The sequence below is a fragment of the Orcinus orca genome, chromosome 5, assembly GCF_937001465.1.
Source record: "Orcinus orca chromosome 5, mOrcOrc1.1, whole genome shotgun sequence".
In the NCBI taxonomy this organism is placed as follows: Eukaryota; Metazoa; Chordata; class Mammalia; order Artiodactyla; family Delphinidae; genus Orcinus; species Orcinus orca.
This window is the reverse complement of record NC_064563.1, coordinates 23329386-23355997: the sequence shown is the minus strand read 5'-3', so window position 1 is coordinate 23355997 and position 26612 is coordinate 23329386. Positions and strand designations below refer to the sequence as shown.

Genomic DNA, 26612 nt, shown 5'->3' with positions numbered 1-26612 from the left:
TTTTTTTTTTTTTTGCGGTACGCAGACCTCTCACCGTTGTGGCCTCTCCCATTGCGGAGCACAGGCTCTGGACGCGCAGGCTCAGCAGCCATGGCTCAGGGGCCCAGCCGCTCTGCGGCACGTGGGATCCTCCCGGACTGGGGCACGAACCCGCGTCCCCTGCACCGGCAGGTGGACTCCCAACCACTGCGCCACCAGGGAAGCCCAGACTACTTATATCTTGAAAAATTCTAGTAAAGCTTGATACTGGATAAGATCTCTTGTTTGTGTGAGTTTGATTTTACATTTGGATTCCTCGTGTTATCTCACTTATTATAATTAATATCTATATATCTGTAGTTTAGATGAACATAGTCTGTCATCTGACTACTCATATTCCAACTTATACCACTTAAAAGTAACAATTCAGTAAGTTTTTCTTTATCAATATGTCAATTGATGGACATTTAGGTGCTTACATGTCTTGACTATTGTGAATAATGTTACAGTAAACATGTGAGTGCATATACTTTTCAAGATCCTGATTTTGTTTTCTATGGATATACAGCCAGGAGTGGAATTGCTGGATCATATGGTAGTTCTATTTTTAGTATTTTGAGGAACTTCCATACCGTTGTTTATAGTGGCTGCACCAGGTTACATTCCATGAACAGTGTACAGATGTTCCCTTTTCTCCACATCCTTACCAACACTTGTTATCTTTTGCTTTTTTTGATTATAAACATCCTAACTTGTGTGAGATGATAGCTCATTGCGGTTTTGACTTGTATCTCCCTGTTAATAGTGATGTTGAGCAACTTTTCATGTGTTTTTTGGCCATTTGTATGTCTTTTTTAGAAAGGTGTCTATTCAGTCCATTTGCACATTCTTTTTTTTTTTTTTTGGTGCTATTGAGGTGTACTTTGTATATTTTGGATATCAACCCTTTCAGCTACACAGCTTACAAATATTTTTTCCCTATTCTCTAGGTTTTTTCATGTTTTTAATGGTTTCCTTTTCTGTGTGGTAGCTTTTTAGTTTGACATAGTCCCACTTGTGTATTTTTGCTTTCGTTGCCTGTTCTTTTGGTGTCACAGCCAAGAGGTCTTTGCCAGGACCAACCTCAAGAAGCTTTTCCCCTATATTTTCTTTAGGAGTTTTATGGTTTCAGATTTTGTGTTTAAGTCTTTAATCCATTTTGAGTTGAATTTTGTGTATGGTATAATAGAGTCCAGTTTCATCCTTTTGCATATGGATATCCAGTTTTCCTAACATCACTTACTGAAGAGACTGTCCTTTCCCCTGGATTCAGATCATGGCCAGACCTAAAATATCATAAGATATTTTAAAGTTGAAAATTAACATCACATTTTAATATTGCTCAAACCCATTTTGTGTTCTACCATATGTTATACTTGTTTATATGTTCTAAAACTAAAGTTTATATATTTTCTATTGAACTAAAAATTTCTTTGAAAATATATAACATGTCATTTGAGTATTGAAACTTCTCTACCCCTGACATATTTTAAGCCAGGTAAGGAAAATTATTTTTGCTGAAAAGTCTTTTAAACATTAGAAATTAATGCTGCCATGTAAAATCAAAGGTAATCTACATAATATTTTTCCTACAGGTTTCAAAAATATTACTCTAGATGGGTCATGATAAGTTGATCATTTTTAATAGGTGTAATATCTGATAACTTCTCATAGATGTACCTTGGTAACTGTTGAACCATTTGTCTTTTTCAGAGTCTTCCTCGGATAACAAGAAATTGAACAAATAGGCTTTCTTTCTGGAATGCTGAGACTGTGCAAGGGCATTTGAGTGCTTATGTGAGTCACCTTCATTACCCAAGATATGGCCTTGTAAGTGTTGAATTTGTTAAAAAAAAATGGGTAAGCTTGATATAAAGAGTTCCTTAAATATAAGTACCTAAATTTTTACAGTGAGGTCTTCCTCAGTAGCAATGTAAGCACATGTGTAAAAAGATATTGACAAAGCACGAATCTGGTATTCTTTTAACCCTATGTGAATGGAGAGACTTAAGAAAGTAAAGTGCTAAGAACCAAGGCAGAAGAAAACACAAAATAGACATGTGTCCTTATTTCTTAGAAACGTCTTTTATTTTCCAAACATTTTTATAGCTCTTTGTTAATGTAGTCTGTTGTGTGTTCTTGGTTTTGTTCTGCTTTGTTCTTTTTCATTATTTTTTTAATGTGAAATTAGTTTTAAAAATATTTGTCAAAAGATCCTTTGTTGTAGATTTTGGTGAATATTTCATATGTGCCTCAAAACAATATTCTTCATTCATTGCACATAGAGCAGGCGTTCTCAAAATGTGGTCAGAACTATTTACTATATCACTAAGATGTTATTTGCTTTTTTCAGTCTTTCTCCTATGAGTGTACAGTGGGAGTTTCCAGAGGTTTGTGATATTTGGTGATGACATCACTGCTCTGACAGCTATTGGAGTGTGAGTCTGTGTTTTAACAATATCTCAGTTTAAATTTCTAATTCTCGTAAATATCACTAGCTACAATGCATATAAACAAAAGCTTTTTGGAGGTCTTAACATAATCTGCCTGCTACTATTACATTTTCAGATTCCTTTAATAGCAGCTCTATGTCCAATCCAGGCTTTATAGCTACACTAAGTGGGAGAGACAGAGAGCAGTGTGCTTACACCATCCCACTTGGATCTGGAATCTTTTTTGTTTTTTTTTAACATTTTTATTGGAGTATAATTGCTTTACAATAGTGTGTTAGTTTATGTTTTATAACAAAGTGAATCAGTTACACATTTACATATATCCCCATATCTCCTCCCTCGTTCGTCTCCCTCTCACCCTTCTAGCTGGTCACAAAGCACTGAGCTGATCTCCCTGTGCTATGCGACTGCTTCCCACTAGCTATCTATTTTACATTTGGTAGTGTATATACATCCCTTTATACACTACCACTCTCTCACTTTGTCCCAGCTTACCCTTCCCCCTCCCCGTGTCCTCAACTCTGTTCTCTAGTAGGTCTGTGTCTTTATTCCCGTCTTGCCACTGGGTTCTTCATGACCATTTTTTTAGATTCCACATATATGTGTTAGCATATGGTATTTGTGTTTCTCTTTCTGACTTACTTCACTCTGTATGACAGAATCTATGTCCATCCACCTCACTACAAATAACTCAATTTCGTTTCTTTTTATGGCTGAGAAATATTCCATTGTATATATGTGCCACATCTTCTTTATCCATTCATCTGTTGATGGACACTTAGTTTGCTTCCATCTCCTGGCCATTGTAAATAGTGCTGCAGTGAACATTGTGGTACATGGCTCTTTTTGAATTAGGGTTTTCCCAGGGTATATGCCGAGTAGTGGGATTACTGGGTCGTATGGTAGTTCTATTTTTAGTTTTTTAAGGAAACTCCATACTGTTCTCCATAGAGGCTATATCAATTTATATTCCCACCAACAGTGCAAAAGGGTTCCCTTTTCTCCACACCCTCTCCAGCATTTATTGTTTGTAGATTTTTTGATGATGGCCATTCTGACTGGTGTGAGATGATAGCTCATTGTAGTTTTGATTTGCATTTCTCTAATGATTAATGATGTTGAGCATTCTTTCATGTGTTTGTTGGTAATCTGTATATCTTCTTTGGAGAAATTTTTATTTAGGTCTTCTGCCCATGTTTGGATTGGGTTGTTTGTTTTTTTGATATTGAGCTGCATGAGCTGCCTGTAAATTTTGGAAATTAATCCTTTGTCAGTTGCTTCATTTGAAAATATTTTCTCGCATTCTGAAGGCTGTCTTTTGGTCTTGTTCATGGTTTCCTTTGCTGTGCAAAAGCTTTTAAGTTTCATTAGGTCGCATTTGTTTATTTTTGTTTTTATTTCCATTTCTCTAGGAGGTGGATCAAAAAAGATATTGCTGTGATTTATGTCATACAGTGTTCTGCCTATGTTTTCCTCTAAGAGTTTGATGGTGTCTGGCCTTACATTTAGGTCTTTAATCCATTTTGAGTTTATTTTTCTGTATGGTGTTAGGGAGTGTTCTACTTTCATTCTTTTCCATGTAGCTATCCAGTTTTCCCAGCACCACATATTGAAGAGGCTATCTTTTCTCCACTGTATATTCTTGCCTCCTTTATCAAAGATAAGGTGACCATATGTGCGTGGATTTATCTCTGGGCTTTCTATCCTGTTCCATTGATTCACTATTTCTGTTTCTGTGCCAGTACCATACTGTCTTGATTACTGTAGCTTTGTAGTATAGTCTGAAGTCAGGGACCCTGACTTCCTCCAGCTCCGTGTTTCTTTCTCCAGATTGCTTTTTCTATGCGGGGTCTTTTGTGTTGCCATACAAATTGTGAAATTTGTTGTTTTAGTTCTGTGAAAAATGCCAGTGGTAGTTTGATAGGGATTGTATTGAATCTGTAGATTGCTTTGGGTAGTAGAGTCATTTTCACAATGTTGATTCTTCCAATCCAAGAACATGGTATATCTCTCCATTTGTTTGTATGATTTATTTCTTTCATCAGTGTCTTATAATTTTCTGCATACAGGTCTTTTGTCTCCTTAGGTAAGTTTATACCTAGGTATTTTATTCTTTTTGTTGCAGTGGTAAATGGGAGTTTTTTCTTAATTTCACTTTCAGATTTTTCATCATTAGTATATAGGAATGCCAGAGATTTCTGTGCATTAATTTTGTATCCTACTACTTTACCAGATTCATTGATTAGCTCTAGTAGTTTTCTGGTAGCATCTTTAGGATTCTCTATGTATAGTATCATGTCATCTGCAAACAGTGACAGCTTTACTTCTTCTTTTCCGATTTGGATTCCTTTTATTTCTTTTTCTTCTCTGATTGCTGTGGCTAAAAATTCCAAAAGTATGTTGAATAATAGTGGTGAGAGTGGGCAACCTTATCGTGTTCCAGATCTTAGTGGAAATGGTTTCAGTTTTTCACTATTGAGGACGATGTTGGCTGTGGGTTTGTCATATATGGCCTTTCTTATGTTGAGGTAAGTTCCTTCCATGCTTACTTTCTTGAGGGTTTTTATCATAAATGGGTGTTGATTTTGTCAAAAGCTTTCTCTGCATCTATTGAGATGATCATATGGTTTTTCTCCTTCAATTTGTTAATATGGTGTATCGCGTTGATTGATTTGCGTATATTGAAGAATCCTTGCATTCCTGGAATAAGCCCCAATTGACCATGTTGTACGATCCTTTTAATGTGATGTTGGATTCTGTTTGCTAATATTTTGTTGAGGATTTTTGCATCTATGTTCATCAGTGATATTGGTCTGTAGTTTTCTTTTTTTTGTGACATCTTTGTCTGGTTTTGGTATCAGGGTGATGGTGGCCTCATAGAATGAGTTTGGGAGCGTTCCTCCCTCTGCTATATTTTGGAAGAGTTTGAGAAGGATAGGTTTTAGCTCTTCTCTAAATGTTTGATAGAACTCGCCTGTGAAGCCATCTGGTTCTGGGCTTTTTTTTTGTTGGAAGATATTTAATCACACTTTCAACTTCAGTGCTTGTGATTGGTCTGCTCATACTTTCTGTTTCTTCCTGGTTCAGTCTTGGAAGTTTGTGCTTCTCTAAGAATTTGTCCATTTGTTCCAGGTTGTCCATTTTATTGGCATAGAGTTGCTTATAGTAGGCTCTCCTGATCCTTTGTATTTCTGCAGTGTCAGTTGTTACTTCTCCTTTATCATTTCTAATTCTGTTGATTTGAGTCTTCTCCCTTTTTTTCTTGATGAGTCTGGCTAATGGTTTATCAATTTTGTTTATCTTCTCAAAGAACCAGCTTTTAGTTTTATTGATCTTTTCTATTGTTTCCTTCATTTCTTTTTCATTTATTTCTGGTCTGATCTTTATGATTTCTTTCCTTCTGCTAACTTTGGGGTTTTTTTGTTCTTCTTTCTCAAATTGCTTTAGGCGTAAGGTTAGGTTGTTTATTTGAGATGTTTCTTTTTTCTTAAGGTAGGATTGTATTGCTATAAACTTCCCTCTTAGAACTGCTTTTCCTGTATCCCACAGGTTTTGGGTCATCGTGTTTTCATTGTCATTTGTTACTAGGCATTTCTTGATTTCCTCTTTGACTTCTTCAGCGGTCTCTTGGTTATTTAGTAGTGTATTGTTTAGCCTCCATGTGTTTGTATTTTTTGCATAATTTTTCCTGTAATTGATATCTAGTCTCATAGTGTTGTGGTCAGAAAAGATAGTTGATATGGTTTTGATTTTCTTAAATTTACCAAAGCTTGATTTGTGACCCAAGATATCATCTATCCCGGAGAATGTTCCATGAGCACTTGAGAAGAAAGTGTATTCTGTTGTATTTGGATGGAATGTCCTATAAATATCAATTAAGTCCATGTTGTTTAATGTATCATTTAAAGCTTGTGTTTCCTTATTTATTTTCATTTTGGATGATTTGTCCATTGGTGAAAGTGGGGTGTTAAAGTCCCCTACTATGATGGTGTTACTGTCGATTTCCCCTTTTATGGCTGTTAGTATTTGCCTTATGTATTGAGGTGCTCCTATGTTGGGTGCATAAATATTTACAATTGTTCTATCTTCTTGGATTGATCCCTTGATCATAGTCTTTGTTTTAAAGTCTATTTTGTGTGATATGAGAATTGCTACTCCAGCATTCTTTTGATTTCCATTTTCATGGAATATCTTTTTCCATCCCCTCACTTTCAGTCTGTATGTGTCCCTAGGTCTGAAGTGGGTCTCTTGTAGACAGCATATATACAGGTCTTGTTTTTGTATCCATTCAGCCAGTCTATGTCTTTTGGTTGGAGCATTTAATCCATTTACATTTAAGGTAATTATCGATATGTATGTTCCTATTATCATTTTCTTAATTGTTTTTGGTTTGTTATCGTAGGTCTTTTCCTTCTGTTGTGTTTCCTGGCTAGAGAAGTTCCTTTATCATTTGTTGTAAAGCTGGTTTTGTTGTGCTGAATTCTCTTAGCTTTTGCTTGTCTGTAAAAGTTTTAATTTCTCCGTCAAAGCTGAATGAGATCCTTGCTGGGTAGAGTAATCTTGTTGTAGCTTTTTCACTTTCATCACTTTAAATATGTCCTGCCACTCCCTTCTGGCTTGCAGAGTTTCTGCTGAAAGATCAGCTTATGATCTTTAACCTTATAGGGATTCCCTTGTATGTTTTTTGTTGTTTTTCCCTTGCTGCTTTTAATATTTTTTCTTTATATTTAATTTTTGATAGTTTGATTAATATGTGTCTTGGCATGTTTCTCCTTGGATTTATCCTGTATGGGACTCTCTGTGCTTCCTGGACTTGATTAACTATTTCCTTTCCCATATTAGGGAAGTTTTCAACTATAATTTCTTCAAATATTTTCTCAGTTCCTTTCTTTTTCTCTTCTTCTGGGACCCCTAGAATTCAAATGTTGGTGCATTTAATATTGTCACAGAGGTCTCTGAGACTGTCCTGAATTCTTTTTATTCTTTTGTCTTTATTCTGCTCTGCAGTAGTTATTTACAGTATTTTATTTTCCAGGTCACTTATCCATTCTTCTGCCTCAGTTATTCTGCTATTGATCCCTTCTAGAGAATTTTTGAATTCATTTATCATGTTATTCATGATTGCTTGTTTGCTCTTTAGTTCTTCTAGGTCCTTGTTAAACGTTTCTTGTATTTTCTCCATTCTATTTCCAAGATTTTCGATTGTCTTTATTATCATTATTCTGAATTCTTTTTCAGGTAGACTGCCTATTTCCTCTTCTTTTGTTAGGTCTGGTGCGTTTTACCTTCTTCCTTCATCTGCTGTGTTTTTCTTTGTCTTCTCATTTTGCTTAACTTACTGTGTTTGATGTTTCCTTTTCTCAGGCTGCAGGTTCGCAGTTCCCATTGTTTTTGGTGTCTGCCCCCAGTGGCTAAGTTTGGTTCAGGGCGTTGTGTAGGCTTCCTGGTGGAGGCAACTATTGTCTGTCTTTTGGTGGATGAGGCTGGATATTGTCTTTCTGGTGGGCAGGTACACATCTGGTGGTGTGTTTTGGGTTGTCTGTGACCTTATTATGATTTTAGGCAGCATCTCTCCTAACAGGTGTGTTCCTGTCTTGCTAGTTGTTTGGCATAGGGTGTCCAGCACTGTAGCTTGCTGGTCGTTGAGTGGAGCTGGGTCTTGGCGTTGAGATGGAGATCTCTGGGAGGTTTTCGGCGTTTGGTATTACGTGGAGCTGGGAGGTCTCTGGTGGACCAATATCCTGAACTTGGCTCTCCCACCTCAGAGACACAGCCCTATGCCTGGCTGGAGCACCAAGAGCCTTTCATCCACACGGCTCAGAATAAAAGGGAGAAAAAAAGAAAGAAAGAGGGAAAAAGGTAAAATAAAATAAAATGAAATAAAAACGTTATTAAAATAAAAAACAAAAAATAATAATTAAAATATTTTTAAAGTAATAAAAAAGAATGAAAGAAAGAAGAGAACAACCAAAACAAAAAACAAATCCACCAATGATAACAAGTGCTGAAAACTATATTAAGAAAAAAAAAGAAAAAAGAAAAAAAAGACGGAAAGACAGAACTCTAGGGTAAAAGCAAAGCTATACAGACAAAATCACACACAGAATCATACAAATACACATGCACAAAAAGAGAAAAAGGGAAAAAATACATATATATATCATTGCTCCCGAAGTCCACCTCCTCAATTTGGGATGATTCGTTGTCTATTCAGGTGTTCCACAGATCCAGGCTACATCCAGTTGGCTGTGGAGATTTAATCCGCTGCTCCTGAGGCTGCTGGGAGAGATTTCCCTTTCTTTTCTTTGTTCGCACAGCTCCTGGGATTCAGCTTTGGATTTGGCCCCGCCTCTGCGTGTAGGTTGCCTGAGGGCGTCTGTTCTTCGGTCAGACAGGACGGGGTTAAAGGAGCAGCAGTTATTTCGGGGTCTCTGGCTCACTCAGGCCGGGGGGAGGGAGGGGTACGCAGTGCAGGGTGAGCCTGCGGCGGCAGAGGCCAGCATGACGTTGCACCAGCCTAAGGCGCGCTGTGTGTTCTCCCGGGGAAGTTGTCCCTGGATCACGGGACCCTGGCAGTGGCGGGCTGCACAGGCTCCCCGGAAGGGGGGTGTGGATAGTGACCTGTGCTTGCACACAGGCTTCTTGGTGGCGGCAGCAGCAGCCTGTGCGTCTCATGCCCGTCTCTGGGGTCCGCGCTGTTAGCCATGGCTCGCGCCCGTCTCTGGAGCTCCTTTAAGCAGGGCTCTTAATCCCCTCTCCTCGTGCACCAGGACACAAAGAGGGAAGAAAAAGTCTCTTGCCTCTTCGGCAGGTCCAGACTTTTCCCCGGACTCCCTCCCGGCTAGCCGTGGCGCACTAGCCCCTTCAGGCTGTGTTCACGCAGCCAACCCCAGTCCTCTCCCTGCGATCCGACCTCCGAAGCCGGAGCCTCTGCTCCCAGCCCCGCCCGCCCCGGCGGGTGAGCAGACAAACCTCTCGGGCTGGTGAGTGCTGGTCGGTGCCGATCCTCTGTAAGGGAATGTCTCCGCTTTGCCCTCCGCACCCCTGTTGCTGCGCTATCCTTCGTGGCTCGGAAGCTTCCCCCCTCCGCCACCCCCCTATCTCCGCCCGGGAAGGGTCTTCCTAGTGTGTGGAAACTTTTCCTCCTTCACAGCTCCTTCCCACTGGTGCAGGTCCCATCCCTATTCTTTGTCTCTGTTTTTTCCTTTTTCTTTTGCCCTACCCAGGTACATGGGGAGTTTCTTGCCTTTTGGGAGGTCTGAGGTCTTCTGCCAGCGTTCAGTAGGTGTTGTATAGGAGCAGTTCCACATGTAGATGTATTTCTGATGTATCTGTGGGGAGGAAGGTGATTTCCACGTCTTACTCTTCTGCCATCTTGAAGCTCCTGCTGGGTTTTTTTATTTGAATTCTCTTATTCTTTTTTGATTATACTGAATATTGTGGCTGTATGTTCATATTTGTATGAACATTGATATGTGCATCATGTGATGTATTTAATCAGGATTAATTACAATTACAGATATGTTAAATATTTGAAATTTGTAGGCAGTTGTACTTTGATAATCATTTTTTGGTATGCAGACTACATACAAAGACAGGATACAGGGAAACTAGTGGACTGTTGAAAAAGTATTTAAAATTGGTTTCCCAATAAACCTCATATTTCATTGGCAGTATTTCTAAAGAGTTCTTTGATGTAAATGTTAATTTAAATCCATATATGAAAGATGTTATCTATGAGCTCCAAAATGAAAAAAATGCAGTGCAGTTATTTTATTAAAAAAGTGAGTTGTAAATATATGATATTGAATCTTAGGTATCAACTAGATAGCAAAGTAAATTCACAGATTCTCTTTCAGGGTTTAGACTTTAATTATTTCAGGATAACTGTGGAATGCTAATAGCAGACACAAATAGAAATAATATGAACTTCATAGTTTTCTACCTATGTCTCACTCTTATAAGTCCCCAGACGTAGTAGGTTCTTGGATCCAGCTTAGTGAACAGTCAGAGCCCTTACAAAGGTTAAGAGATTAGAAATGCTGTAAAGGAAAGAGTTTGCATATTTTTGTAAGTAAAATAGCAGTTAAGCACTTACTGCATGCCAGAACTTGATTTGAATGCTATATTGATTATAAAAATTTAATTCTCTGTGTTTTAGTTAAATGTTTTTTAAATTTTTTTAAATTTAATTTTATTTATTTTTGGCTGTGTTGGGTCTTCGTTGCTGCACGCGGGCTTTCTCTAGTTTCGGTGAACGGGGGCTACTCTTCATTGTGGTGTGCAGGCTTCTCATTGCGGTGGCTTCTCTTGTTGCGGAGCACGGGCTCTAGGCACGTGGGCTTCAGTAGTTGTGGCTTGTGGGCTCTAGAGCACAGGGTCAGTAGTTGTGGTGCACGGGCTTAGTTGCTCTGCGGCACGTGGGATCTTCCCGGACCAGGGATCAAACGCGTGTCCCCTGCATTGGCAGGCAGATTCTTAACCACTGCACCACCAGGGTAGCCCTGTTTTAGTTGAATTTTATCACGATTTGACAGGTAATGGATGTTTATAGAGAGTTAAGGAATGTGACCACAGCTGATAGAATTGAAGCCAGGCAGTACACCTTCCAGGGCCAACATTCTTAAACATTGTATGTTCCTTCTTGGCTCAAATATATCCATTTATGAGACTTACCAGTTCAACTTTTCCCTTGTTTTACTGAGGAAAGTAGCCATGATTCCAACATATAAAATTCTTGATTTAATTGGGTTTTGGGATGTGTTTATTTGATAAGCTCATGTGCAACAAAATATAAAATAAACCCCCTTTCATAAAATCAGTCAGGGAAAATAATTTCAGTATGAGATAAACGTCTACCATCTCAGCACAGCTGCTTTGCCTTTTCTTTAGTCACGTGGGGCACGTCACACAGGAAAGGAGAAGAAAGGATAAGAGCAGATTATTCAGTGGATGCCTTAATCTCTGTAATTGCCCCAGCAACTAGATGGCATCATCAGTGCTTCTCCACCCTCATTCTCAAAAAAAAGAAACCTTTCTAAGTTGAAGATCCCATACATACATGAGTACACACTCATGCACATATATGTATAGATGTATGTACTGCAAGCTACGTTTACTGAACCACTTGGTCAGTGGGCCATGACATATCAAACTTCTTAACGTTCACTGGTTGTTCATGTACAAGTAGTATGAGGTGTGAGCTTAACTGACTCAGTGCTGTCTCAATTGTAAAGTCTACAAAGATGCTGTGTGGTAGCTCCACCACTCTGCACACTTTCCTCATCTGCTGTCTCATCTCTAAAGTGGAGATAATATTATAAAAATATTAGTCAAATAAGTTAATATATAGTCTTAGTACATGTCTAATGCATACTAAATGCTCAGTATCTGTTAAGTATTATCATCATTATTATCTACCAGGGGTAGAAAATGTGCTTGGATTTATTGCTGATAGGTTCTTTCTTTCTCACCCTTTTTCATTTCTCAATGCCATGTTTGTAGAATAAAGTTTGCCAAATTAAATGAACAGTTTATATTAGTGAGAAGAAGTACAGCTGACTAGACAAAGTAGGAGGTGAATTTTCACCTTGGAAAGATGAACACAATGCACTAAGCAGCCACATTCCTTATCTATAATTTGAATTATACTATTTGCAATCTTTGCTTATGGTTGAAAATATCATATTTACAATTGGGAGATGCTTTTCATTTCCACCAGTTAGAAACCTAAAAGATTTGGGAAATTTATGTGTGAAATCGGCTTGCTTTTTAATTGTAATCTGTTTCTGTTTAGTACCCTCTGGGTTTTCTTAATTTGTTTATTGAGTTCATTAAAACTGGCCATTGTAGAAAACAAACATGAACACATTTCTTACATTTATTTACTTGTTAATTTATATTTTGTTGTTACTGTGCTTTAGAAATCAGTTGATAGCAAACATACTAACTATAGTTAAACTGGGATAACAGTCTAGAAATTTTCCAGATTGCCTTTCTGTATTAAATTGAGTTCTGAAGACTTAACTTGAGATAATACATATATAACTACTAATAGATGTAGCTTTATCATAATACCAGAATTTATTCATAGGTATTCACAATCAGATGAGGATTACAAAATATATATATCCACTATTACATAATCCAAAGAAATCTATCTGTGCTATTTATTCCATTTATATTTATAGGGAATAAGTATAATGGAAATTTGGCACATATATTCTGAGTCAGAGGCTTTCATTCTGAGTCAGATTGACTTTCATTTGGCAAATATTGATATTTATCAGGCTTCTTCTATCATATCAGGTACCGTGCTTTGCACTAGAGAATAAAAATTGAAAGGGACACTGTTCTTGACTGAAAGTAGTGCAGTCTAGTGGCAGGGACGCATAAGTTGTATGTCTATAATGACTATATGTAACGTATATTACCATTTTAAACTCGGTAATTTAAAAAATGTGTGCAAGTTAGTATTTTTGTTTCTTTTTCAATATGAGAAGTTTAGCCTTCTAAAATAGCTACATCTTTAGAGGTTTGAAGTTGTAAACATATTGTAATTTAATAAGGCTTTTAATGTTGTTTGAAAATTTCAAGTTTTCAAAAGTCATTATAATTTTGGAAAAGCAGACAGTTAAGATATTTTAAAAGTATATGAAACAACCATTGCTGACATATGGAAAAGAAGACAACTTCTTTTACAACTTCTGCTTGAAATAATATGTACAGGATTTTCTTTCAAGAACCAAAATTCAGTCTTTATGATTCTGATTGCTAGTGAGATTGAATGTTTATTTGTAAATACACTGGATACTTAATGATTGTTATCATATATTTCCTTGTATTTAACTTTTTTATTTTGACTTGTATTTAACTTTTATAGATTTCTGGGAAATTTAAATAGCTCATTGATACCAATATTATCTTTAAACTTTTTGCTTTTAATTTAGGGCATTTTGTGTCAACAATATAAGATTCTAAATATAAAATTAAAAATTTTCAGTATTTTCCTGAGTTTTTTGTTGGGACACCTTATCAAAAGAGTGATTATAAAAAAGTAAACTCTTTTGGTTTTTCTACTCTTTTTATAAAGTTTTGTTTTTTGTATTTTTTCATCTGATATTTACTTTTCTATGTGACACATACAAGGATTTTAACTTTTTCTTTCTTTTTTCAAATATTTTCTGATTATCCTAATGTCATCTTAAAAGTAGTTGACTTCTTACCACTGCATTAAGATGGCATTTTTATCATATGTGTAATGCCCGTATTAAATATGACTTGATTATTATTTTCATTATGGTGTTTGCCAAGTGTAGGATGGGAGAGAACTTATTTGACATCTTTCCATGTGCAAATAACTGAATGGTTTGAGACAGCAGACTTTAGGGTAACGTAAGTGGAATTAATGACTTCAGTGTAATTACTGAGCTTATGACATGAACTATTTCCTTTATGAAGAATTAGGGCTCACTTTTTTAGTGCTGAATTGAATCCTGGAGTCTCTCGTGTTATCCTTTTTAACAACAGAATGAGTAATACGGAAAAAGAACATATTCTGTTCATAGTTCTTTCTAGTAACCCCAATACACACACGCGTGCACACACACACACAACAGCACATAGCCTCTCCTCTACATGACTGTGGATTTTCTAGGTAGAAATAAAACAGTTAGGTACTCTAGTTGGCTATCTCCTGGATGATCAGAGCACTCCAGGCAGATTAGGGACATTATGCTTTCAATGGCATATTCTCCAATTAATGCCTTTGCTTAGCCTCTATAAAAAAGGTGTACTTTAGAGTGTATTTTAGAGTCATGAAGTAGACACCTTGTCAATGCCTTATTTTTTCCTTCTAGCTTTCTCTTAAACCCATACCCTCATTGTTCGTTATGTCTAAAGAATCCTAATTTTAGTGTTCTGTTCATATGGTCATAAATCTCACCATGAAAACATACCAGTATGAAGACATTGCTGACTGAAAGCATAAGTAATTGCAGCTCAGCGCCGGGAGGGGAACATGGAATGCTCCAGACCATCTTGCAAACACATGCAGAGTGCTCACTAGTGACTTTCCAAGGCACTTGTCACTTATGGTTACAGCTGCATTCAGGTCATCAGTAGTCCCTACACAAAGTCTGGGAGGTTGTGTAGTCTGACTTCTTCCCAAAACTAAAATACTCTAAGTTTCTGACCTAGAAGCATTTAAGTTGAAAGTTGAACTGTTTCACTATTTTGAGAGGTTGGAAAATTCTAATTATGATGAAGCACTTTCTTATACAAACAAAAATCTGTCTATGTATATCATTGGTCCTTGTTCAACGCTTTGGAGGAATAATAATGGTAATAGTAGCTAACATTTTTATAGTGTTTACAGTGTGCCAGGAACTATTTTAAGAGCTTAACATGTAGTGACTTAACTCTCACAACAACTCTATGAGGGTTATACAATTATTGTATCAGTTTTATAGCTGAGAAATCTGGGGCATTACAGAGCAGTTAAGAATAAACTTATCCCACTTCCATAGTTCAGCACCCACATTTTCCCTTCTTGAGGCTGTATACCATTAGTCATTCTTCAAAGAACATGGTTTCCACACTCTTCATCCTTTTAATCATATTTTCTCAGGTGCCAGAGTTCTAAGAGTTTGGATACTCTGATTATAGTATTATTATAGTATTTATAACACCCAGGATGAGGATTATAGACACATCCAGTGCCATAGCTACCAATCTTGTTGTGCACATTATATTTATGTCAGTTCATCCTTAAAAACTGTAGTGTTTTTGGAGGTTTCTTGGGTTTGTCATTAAATAAACTCCTGTTCTCCTTTTACATGAAATGTTGGTATCTCTCAATTTCAAAATTTTTCATGATTTTCAGTCAAGTCTGAGATGTTACATGTATCTGTTTAAAATTTTCATTTGTTCCACAACAAGAAGAGAAACATTTATTGAAATTAACTATATGCAAGTCACAATGTTTTGGCATCACTGGGGATAGGTACAAAAATGATTTTGAGGCAGAGTCTGCCCAGAAGGAGTACACACTGTAGTAAAGAAAATAAATCATAAACAGAAGATACATAGCTATAATATAGGGTAAAATGTGCTCATATTCATAATAAAATTACCATTTTATTTATGGCATGAAAAGAAGAAATACAGACTGAACGAAAATCAGAGAATTCTGATGTAGCAACAATTTTGACATTAAAAAAATGAAGAGCCACTTCTGACTCTAGTTCCACAGGTAAGGAGCTTGGAAGTCGCTCTCCATCCTAACAAGTAAAAAGCTGAACTGACTGAAAAGTTAACAGCTCTTCTAGGATCTGCAACAGAAGTGAGGATACAAGGCCAACTGCTGCCCCAAGGTTGGAGAGACAGGTGAACACAGGGAGTCACGGCTTACTGGAGCTAAGGCTCAGGAGCGGAAACCACCGCAGAACCAGTGCCAGAAAAGGAAAATGTATTAATGTACTGACACTCAGTGTGCACAAGTCAGTGAGTTAGAAACTCTACAAGGACCCTGTCATTGGTGGGTGTGGGGAGATGGGGGACACAATTTTGTGAGATTCTCCCTCAGAAGCTCAATCAAGTTCTCACAGTAAATTAAAAAGATAAAATCCCCTTGTGCTTCCTGCGTGGGAGGGGAAAAGGTATCATTTTGAAACACACCAGAGCACTCTGTTCTTAACAAGGTCTGCCCTCAGGAAAAAGTACTTACCCACAGCCTAAATGACCTGGTGGAAAGGAAATAACCCAACTCCGTCAGCTCTAGCCTTACATGTGATAGAAGGGAAATACCCAACTCCAGCCCACTATAGCCATCCTGTTCCATCAAAGAGGGGAGAAAAAAATACTGAAAAAACACCTGTGTAGTTCCCAGTCCAGAAGGGAAAGCTCAGTAAAAGACTGAGATGTAATCATCAGAGTACAGAACACTTCCCACTCCCCTGCATCTCACCATACATTATGAAAAGCCCTATTTACAGCATTCCTTTTATCCCATACATCATGCCCAGCTATCAGGAAAAAATTTCAGGGAATACCAAAAGTCAAAAAACACAATTTGAGGGCTTCCCTAGTGGTGCAGTGGTTGAGAGTCTGCCTGCCGATGCAGGGGACATGGGTTCGTGCCCTGGTCCGGGAAATCCCACATGTGGCGGAGCAGCTAGGCCCGTGAGCCATGGCCGCTGAGCCTGCGCGTCCGGAGCCTGTGCTCCACAACGGGAGAAGCCACAACAGTGAGAGGCCCGCGTACCGCAAAAAAATAAATAAAAAATAAAAAACAAACACCCCCCCCAAAACCCACACAATTTGAAGAGACAGGCATCAGAAATAGACATGGAAGGGGTGTTGGAATTACCAGACTGGGAATTTAAAACAACCGTGATTAATATGCTAAGGTCTCTAAGGGATAAAATAGCATGCAAAAATAGATGGGCAATGTAAGAAAGTGATGGAAATCCTAAGAAGGAACCAAAAGGAAATGCTATAGATAAAAAACATTGTGACAGAAATGGAGAATGCCTTTGATGAGCTTATTAGTAGGCTAGACACAACTGAAGAAAGAATCTCTGAGGAGGATGTCTCAATAGAAACCTCCAAAACTGAAAAGCAAATAGAACAAAAACTGAAAAAAAACAGAACAGAATATTCAGGGACTATGGGACAAATACAAACGTGCAACATAAATGTAATGTGAATACCAGAAGGAAGAGAAAGAGAGGAACAAACAGAAGAAATGTTTGAAACAATAATGACTGAGAATTTCCTCGTATTGTCAGGCACCTACCCACAGGTTCAGAAAGCTTAGCAAACATGAGGCAGGAAAAAAGTGAAAAACCCTACACTAGCATATTATTTTCAAGCTACATAAAATCAAAGATAAAAAAAATTGTGAAAGGAGACAGAGGAAAAAGCACCATACCTATAGAAGAACAAAGATAATACCCGACTTCTGTTTGGAAACCACGCAAGCAAGAGGAGAGTGGAGTGAAATATTTAGAGTGAGAGAAAAAACGCAACCACCCAGAATTCTGTATATGGTGAAATTATTCTTCAAAAGTAACAAAGAAATGGGTCATTTTCATTAATTTTGTCTGGTATGTGATAAATCCATTCACCTAGCGATGACAGCCTGTTTGGAAATATTCTCTTGACCTCATCTAATTTCTGCTTGTGGAATTTGTTGTGCATAACATGAAGTGAACGTATCTGTTCCTCAGGAATCACCTTTTCCTCTCTATACTTTGTGTTTATCTGACTTCTGGGAGAATTTTTAAAAATCTCTTTTATCTTATTGTGTTATTTTTCTACCTAAATCAATCGACTATACCAGTGCCACCATCATCCTTTAAAGTGTGGTTATCATACTTTTCGACTTTATTAAAATTTTGCGTCATCAGAATGTTCCTTTTTTTTTTTTTTTCGCGGGCCTCTCACCGTTGTGGCCTCTCCTGTTGCGGAGCACAGGCTCCGGACGTGCAGGCTCAGCGGCCATGGCTCACGGGCCCAGCCGCTGCGTGGCATGTGGGATCTTCCCGGACCGGGGCACAAACCCGTGTCCCCTGCATCGGCAGGCGGACTCTCAGCCACTGCACCACCAGGAAAGCCCAGAATGTTCCTTTTTCTCTACTGCCTGTTCCAGAAATAAATATGCAACATTTCCTCAAATCTCATTGAGATTACAAATGAAGACATTTGTTTCAAGTCCTGATATTTTTCTCACTTAAATTTCTAATTTTCCATGTATGATGAGTCTTTTCTTTGTAAATATTTAATGAGAGCACATTTTTCTAGTATTTGAACTTAAATAGATTCTGCTGATAGTGTGTGGGTTTCTGCTCAGACCTTCTTTGCATAGTTGAAGAAGGAAGGAGCTGTTCAGATAAGTTGCAGTTTTACTTTGCTTAACCAGAGATCTTGAGTCCTATGCAAAGAAGGAGTAGGAGTAGGGGAGATTGGGAGGAGGAGGGGGAAGTGAAAGCAAGATGTAGCTGTCACAGGGATAATGTCAGTCTCTTAGCCTCATTTTGGGTTGGTTGTGGTACCTGACAGCGGGCTTGGAAAACCCTCCCTTCTCTAACTGGCATAGCTAATGCCACTAGGTCCAGCTGTGCAAGTACCTCGCCTTACCTGGCATGCTGTCTGTACCAACTATAAACTGAATGTGAATGCCTCGGTTACACGTCATCATAGGAATCTGGCATCTGGTGCATTATTTAGGCTAATGAAAGGCGGTCTGGACATCACCTTTTCTGCAGCTTCCTGCCATCCCAGTGTTCTCAACATTAGGAGCTGATGGTGTTGGAGTTCTGCTGAGGATGAAAGGGAATCTCTCCCCTAAGTTCTTATTTCCTAAACACACTTTTCCTTTCCATGAGGTAAACTGTGGGTTGGACATCTCCTCTCACTTGATTCAGTTTTCCCTACAAAACAGGGTATAAAAATTCCTTTAACTTTCTGACAGGAAGAAAACTTAAGTTTCCAGCACAGGTATATATTTTGCTAAAGATTATCCTATGCTTTTGCTCTTTTAAAGGAGATTCGAAAGGGAAGGTAAATGTGTAAAGTTCAGAATATCATGTGAGTTGACTGTTCACAGTTTGTTTAAAAACAAAAATCAAATATGCAAAGAAATATATCAGCAATTTTTTATTTTAGTTATTTGATTGTTGGTAAAAATAATCTAATAGACCATTGTAGGCATTTATACTCAGAATATATATGTTCTATTTAATTAACACCTGAGTGATCTGAAAACTATTATGTTCCATGAATGACAGAATACAGAACAGGAGCTAACCATTCCATATATAAATAATTACTTCAAAACTTATAACAATATCCCAGTTGTAGAGTGAGTGAGTCTTTAAATGTGTCTTTCTTGGGGACAGAATCATTCTTTTTTCACGAAAAATCATTATCAAAAATTGGTAATTTATAGTCTTGTCAAATGAAAATGTTATTTATAGTTGCAGATTAGCTTACAGGAGAAGTTAAATGTAGTGTGATTTTCTGATCAAAAAAATGATTTTACTTTCCCTTGACATAAGAATATTGAGTATTATTTGAATGTAATTTTAAAAAAACACTGAAATTATGTTCATTTTGAATTCTTTTGAATATACGGTATTTGCAAAATAACAGTTGTTACATATGAAATAAATTGTAACTAGATTTAATAAAATAATGTGTAAGTTTATATTAAAATTACTTTAAAAAGTCTTTAATTAATTTTGCGATACAAATTGAAAATAAAGCAGAGACTGTAGTTCAAAGTAATTAATCATAGGAAGTTATGTTTAAATGTAAAAATTTCTATATCCTTTCTCCAAAATACACAATGAAACAGAAAATGTATAAAAGAAAATGTATAAAAACATTTATAAGTAAGTGATATTAAAAATAAACTCTTTAATTTGAAAAGTAAAATCATATTTCTGGAGCTTCAGGCATCACAGTGTAATTCACATATGCTATAATAAGTCATTTACATAAAGAGAAAAATCCACCAGTTCTTCTTTTACATAGTCCCAATCGATATAGGGACTTCAGATTTTCTGAGGAGATGTCAATGAATGCATTACCACACTCCTGCTCTCTGTTCATTTCTAGTCATTTCAAAAAACATGAAGTCCTAGATAAAAACAAAATACGGAAATGGGTTTTCAGCAACAAAACAGAGATCAGCTCTCAGATGCATAAATGCTAAGGGATCTGATGAAACACAACAACGTATCTGCTAAACAAGAAAAATCAACTAATAGGTAGATCTGGGAAAGGTTGATAGCTTCAGCTTTCCATTTTAATGGCAATTAAATCCTGTAATTCTATTCACTTATTGATACCTGTATGAACTTAATTAATCCTCTGGTAATTTCTCTAAATTCCACTTTTTTCATGCCTCTTAGAATGTTCCTCTTTCAATCTTTGTTCCTCAACTTTTTGTACTCCTTCTCTAGTAATATAACTTGTGTTGTGACTGGAGTTCCATGTACAATTTTTAGATTGTTTCTGGAGAATGACAGCCATCTTAGAGTTAGAATAACATCTTAGAATTTTTTGGCCCAGTTTTATGATTTCTCTTCCAAACTTGTTGTCCACTGTGTTCCTCAGCTTGTCTTACTCCATCAATTTCTAACCAGACCCTCTCCCCTACAACTTCTGTCAGGTCCTGTGGATTGTACCTCTCTCACATCTATCATTTTCCTTTTTCTCTTTACAAAGAAATAATTGAATCTTTATCACCATTCACTTGCAATTGCACTATTACAATTTTACCTCTCTTCAATCCATTTGGTACACAGTCACCAGGATTTATCTTTCTAAAATTTGGGTTTATAACTCTTTTATTTATGCATAGCTTAAAATTAACCAGTTAACTAAACAATTTTCAGTATCTTCCCAAGGTCTATAAGATTGGGAAGACTGCCCAATCTACCCCATATTCACTTCCTAATAACCGCACCACCACCACCCCTATCCCATTTCTCACCTATCCAAACACCCCAGACTACTCTCTCCACCCTGTACACACCGTATCTTTGGTTATGGTGTGTAAACCTTTGGTTAAACAGTTCCCCAAGTTAAGGTTAAAATTTTCTTCTCATGTGAAATAAACACTTACTGAAAACATAGTTTTTAGATAGAACTGTGGTTATATTTAAAAGTTTATTTAAAAGGTTATATTTAAAAGTTTATATAGAAAATACTAAGCCTGTCCCAAAGTAGATAGAATAGTATAAATAAAGTCCCAATGACCACTCACCCAGCTTGGTTCACCAGTTACTCCATCCGCTGTGTCCCTTTTCCCTCACCCCCATTATTTAAAAGCAAATCTGTGATACCATACCATTTTATACCGAAATACTTCAGTATGTGCCCTTGAAGAAAATGGACTGTTTTTGTATAACCACAATAACATCATATTTTTTTAAAAAACCTTAATAATTCATTAATATCATCAAATTGCCAATGTTCACATTTCCCTGAGTGTCTTGTAAATGTCTTTTTATATTGGTTTGTTTAAATCAGTTTCCAAACATGGTCTACAAACTACATTAAGCTGATGTTTCTCTCTTTTTATTTTATTTTTATTTTATTTTCCTGATATGTATTTGTTGAAGTAACTGGATCCTTTGTCTGTATGTTCTTTTACTTTTTATTTTTTTTCTGATTGCATCCATATGCCAATATTTAAGGTATTAATCTAGTGACTCCAAACCTTGCTTGCTTTGGAATCATATGATAGCTCGAACAGCTTGAAGGCTTGGATCCACCTCAGGATTTGGTTTACTAGATCTGGGTACATAGTCTTGACACAGGGAGTGTGAAAGCTACCCAGGTGTTTCTACTGTGCAGCTAAGGTTGAAAACCACTGCTCTGTCCCAGGAGCCCTTGACATCGGCTGTATATGGAATCATCTGAGGAGCTACACAAACTTTTAATTCTGAGCTTCTGATTTAGTTAAACTGGAATATGGCCTACTACTAAAAGCTCCCTAGGTAATTTAATGTGAAGACAAGTTCAAAGTCATTGCTGTATCTCATATATTTCCTCTTAATTGGTAGTTCTGTCTAAGGCTTGATTGAATGTAGATTCTTACTACAATTTGTATTTCTGTATTAGATGGTTTAATTTAATAATGAATCAGGCAGAAATCTCTTTGTTTCACTGAGACTTATTCCATTTAAACACACTGGAAGATTCAGACTCTTTTCCAAATCACCAATTTTTTTTTTTTTTTTACTAAAACCAGAGCCTCTCCTTAATATGTAAGATCCTCTTGTTACAATGTGAAACTGCATAGACCCTCCAGAGAGAAGCTAGTCATTTGTGAACCCAGAGTAGCAGAAGAAAATGGAATTTCAGAGCTAAAATTAAATAGGACCACTTTCAATAAAACCTACAAATTTAAGGTCATTTAAAAATGTAAAATTTACCAAATTATTTCAGAATGATCCTAGAGAAACCATCTATACCCCAGATTAGCAAGAATAAACTTACAATGAGGAAACATGCGCCGAGCATCACAGCTTTCATTTTCACATCAAGGTCTAAAGGGAACTGGATGCCAAAGTTATCGACATCTGTAAATAACTCTCTCACAAGGCCAGTCCACTGCTTGGAAATCTTGCCAACCACATATTTATCGTCAAGAGATTTAATCTAATTTTAAAAAAAGACAAAGAATTCTAGAAAACTAATAATAAAGCTGCTTTCCAAGTAGGAGTAAAATAAAACAAATATTATATTAAAATTATACGCCATTCATAACTATGAACATTATATCACTCATTACATGCATGTAGATTCCTATATCCATTTATAGATTCATTTAAAAAAACTGTTTCTTTGGTACAGAGAATATGAAAGTAGTTTAGCTGAAATATTTAACATTTTCTATTCTCCATTAAGACATACAGTAATAAGTTAGTTGACTTGAGCCAAAATAAAATTTAAGCAGGAAATATTTCTTTGATGAAATTTCTAGAAGCCATCAGGAAGGTAGTAAGTGAAACTCCTATCTGACTTCTGCTTTAACACAAGCACAGAGAGTTGATATAGGCAGAGTTTTAAAGGTGATGGGAGGCCCCATTATCACCCACTGTCAGTAGGAAAACATGAAATGCCAAGAGCCTGGTAAAGAGGACTGGCAGTTTTGAGTGAAGGTTAAGTAACCAATAGTAACTTGATGAGATGCCTCAGGTCAAAGGTTGGGGTATGACTCGACAACAGGAGGAGGATGAACAACAAAAGAGGAAATGTGTATGGAACAAAAAAAGCTCCAAAGTAAAGTTCTTCTAATTTTTCAGTTCTGCCTGAGGAAAGCTCAGGGCCATGATAAAGAGTTGAACAGCTTATAGCCAGAGAAATGCACCCCACCAAGTGGGCATGTGGAGGCTGAATGTAGTCCACACTTGTCAGGGTATATATAGGCAGAGTTGTGTCAAACCAGTAAGAGAAGTGTCCTTTTCAAATATGCACAAGGTACCACACGTGCTGGCAACAACCTTTGAAGACCTAGCTTAGGTTGGGACAGCTACATAAATGTGGGCAAATTAGAAACAGTTGACTCATTTTATTTGGATGTGGGTGGTTAAGTTCTTTAAAAACTTGAAACCTCTAATATGAAAAAAACTGTGATAGCATGGATTACTGTTCATCAAATAGTCATTTCAGTCCCCTCCCTCTGTAAGCCCAGTATACTTTCCTGCACATTGAAATTAGGCTTGGCCTTGTGCCTTGTTTGACCAGTGGAGTGTTAGTGGATGTGACACCAGCAGAGACCTTAAACATGGCTGAGTGGTTCTGCCTTGGTCTTGCTCTCCAGTGATCAGCCACTAGAAAGCATGATCCAGGCAGCTGCTGTTGCTGAAGCTCCAGGATGAACATACCTGGAGCAGACCTGAGACCAACTGGAAGCCTAAATCAGAGCCATCTGTCTGAGCCTAGGTATATCATTTGACCTTCAGACCCATAAGCATGTTTTCTTAAGCCACTGAGCTTTAGGGATTATTTGTTATGCTCTTGTGGCAAAACAAACTAATACAAATTCCCTATTGCACACCTTCATGTTTTGTCTGCTCATAGCTGTCATGTAAGGATTTGAAGCTAGTAATAACACCTTACATTTTATTTTTTAATTCAATTATTTTTAATTTTTGAAAAATAATTTTTAACAAAATATACAAAAGATAATCAGCCATCATAATCCTACTACTACACTTACCAGATATTAACACTTCCCCATTTTGATTACTATAGCAAGAAATTTAAAAATTCACCAAAAATTTATGTAAGAGGTAGACATATAATGTTTTAAAGGAAAGGAACAGAAAAGTGAATAAGGATCTACACCTGAAAAGTCAACAGGACTAGATAATTTTTAGCTAAATTCTAGAAAATATTTTAAAAACAGAAAATCTACATAATAAAATGATTGCAACTTCTGGAAGTAATAAACTGGTATTATATTACTATTAAATTTATAAACCTATAAATTTAATACAAATAATTGATAAAGGTATTCTAAAAAGAAATCTATAGGTTCATCTCACAACATAAATATAAATACAAAAATCCAAATAGTACATTAGCACATAGAGCCCAGTATAAAAAATACTATAATAAAGTACAAAATACTAAAAAAAAAATCATATAATTCAAAAATATGAGTGTATCCATAGGTCCTGAAAAGGTATTTTATTTACTTACTAATTAAGCATTTATATAACATTTAGTATATGCTAGGCATATAAATGCTTTACAAGTCTTAGGTAATTTTTTCCTCATAATTTCTCTATAGGATATATAGTATTATTACACACAATTTTCATATGAATAAACCAAAGCAAAGAGAGGTGAGTCACTTGTCCAAGTTCACACAAATAAGAAGTCATGGAAATGGATTTCAAACCCAGGTGTTCTTCTCCAGAGTCTATATTCATGACTGTTATGATGCTCTGCTGTTTAGAAAGTTAAGTATCAATTCTTAATAAAAATCTAGGTCAGGGTCAGCAGGCAAAGGTCAATGAGCCAAATTTAGTCTGCACCCTGTTTTTGTAAGTTTTATTTGGACACAGTTACACCCAATATTTGTGTATTGTGTATGACTACTTTCATGCTAAAATGGCAGACCTGAGTAGTTGTAACAATGACCATATGGCCCAAAACTCTAAAATGTTTTCTATCTCTTCCTTTACCAAAAAAAAAAAAAAAAGTATGTTGATTCTTGCTCTAGGTAAAACAGGAATAGAAAAATACTATGAAAAATAGCCAGTATCTTTCTAAATTATGAAACATTTGCTGCCATTTCAGTTGAAATCATCAACTTAGTAGGTATACACAAAATTGGCAAATATTATTCAGTTTTGCTGTAAGAAGTAGGCTGGAAAAGAAAATAAGTTAATTGGCAAATTAGAAGAGCTTCCATTTGCTATATGATTTTATACCTAGATAAACCAAGTAAGTATAGCAAAAATGCCTTCCAAATTAAATACTAGAATATAGTCACAAGGCTGAATAAGAGGTAAACAAAAATAAATAGCTTTTCTCAATATTAACAATAAGTACCTACAAATAGAAATATTCCTGATTAGTAGTGATAATGCCTATAAATTACTTACAAAAATTTTAAAAAAGAGATAGAAGTTCTATATGGTCTTATGAAGAGTACAAAATTAGATATAAATGAATTAAAATATATTACACTTTTGGGATGAGACACGTTTAGCATCATAAATATATTAATTTTAAAAAAATCATAGACAATACAATACGAATTGGATTCTAACTTCTGAAAAATTTAATGAAATGATCTTAAGGTTCACATGAAAGGAAACATCTGACAATAGCAAGAAAATATGATAAAACAGAATGATTAGTGACTGTGTGGCTATGACTAAATATAGGATACATCACTGTTACCATAATTGAATTATAAGGCACTACTGTAAGAAAAGTGGTAACAATGCAATAGAAGAATGAATCTAGAAATTGCTTGTGGAAATTTAATGTATGTCATTTCAGCTTAGCAAGAAATGAATAGTTTACTTAATAAATTGTGATGACACAGTTGTCCAGCCAACTGAGATATATTTATAAAACAAAGTACAAAAGGGGTAGATTTGTGGAAAATATTTGCAGATCAGAGGACAGAAATACAGATGCAGGGTCAATGTCTTCAACACACAAACTATATTTATGAATTGACAAGAAAAAAATAAACAACCCAATAGAAAATACAGGCAACCAATATTAAAAGATAATTCAAAGAGCAAATACAAGTAGCTAGTAAACTTAGAGAAATGTTCATAATCCCTAATGGTCAGAGAATTACATATTAGAAATAATCTTCCCCACTCCCATTTGATGATTTTAGATTTCCTATTTTAGTTTGCAGTTTGCAGTTTATCTAAGCTGTATCTGGGTGTTATTTCTTTTTCTTACCAGAACTCCTTGCAATTTCTGAATCTGAGAACCAATGGCATCAAGTCTGCAAGATTCTTAGCTATGTATCTCTTTGAATATTGTATCAAAACATTTCTGTCTCCTCTTTTTTTGTAACTCATCTTTGGCATATGCAGTAGTTTATTCTAGCTTCCATGTCCCTTCAAGTTTATATCTTTTGCC

At 36.3% G+C, this 26612-nt stretch overlaps 2 protein-coding genes across 5 annotated transcripts in view; both read right to left on the bottom strand.

The window, feature by feature from the left end:
* LOC101281683 (phospholipid scramblase 2-like) overlaps positions 1–18669 on the bottom strand; it is a 55528-nt gene extending 36859 nt beyond the window's left edge. Inside the window, exon 1 of the mRNA XM_033402720.2 lies at positions 18612–18669. Within this exon, the coding sequence (XP_033258611.2) occupies positions 18612–18669 (58 nt within the window). The remainder of the gene's footprint in view (positions 1–18611) is intronic.
* A 446-nt stretch (positions 18670–19115) lies between these two features.
* Positions 19116–26612, bottom strand: part of PLSCR1 (phospholipid scramblase 1) — a 30969-nt gene continuing 23472 nt past the window's right edge. For all 4 annotated transcript variants that reach the window (XM_033402766.2, XM_012536160.3, XM_004278203.4 and 1 more), the window contains 2 exons: positions 22485–22646; positions 19116–20115 (listed from right to left, as the gene is read on the bottom strand). In XM_033402766.2, the coding sequence (XP_033258657.1) occupies positions 20062–20115; positions 22485–22646 (216 nt within the window). In that variant the 3' untranslated portion in view covers positions 19116–20061. The remainder of the gene's footprint in view (positions 20116–22484; positions 22647–26612) is intronic.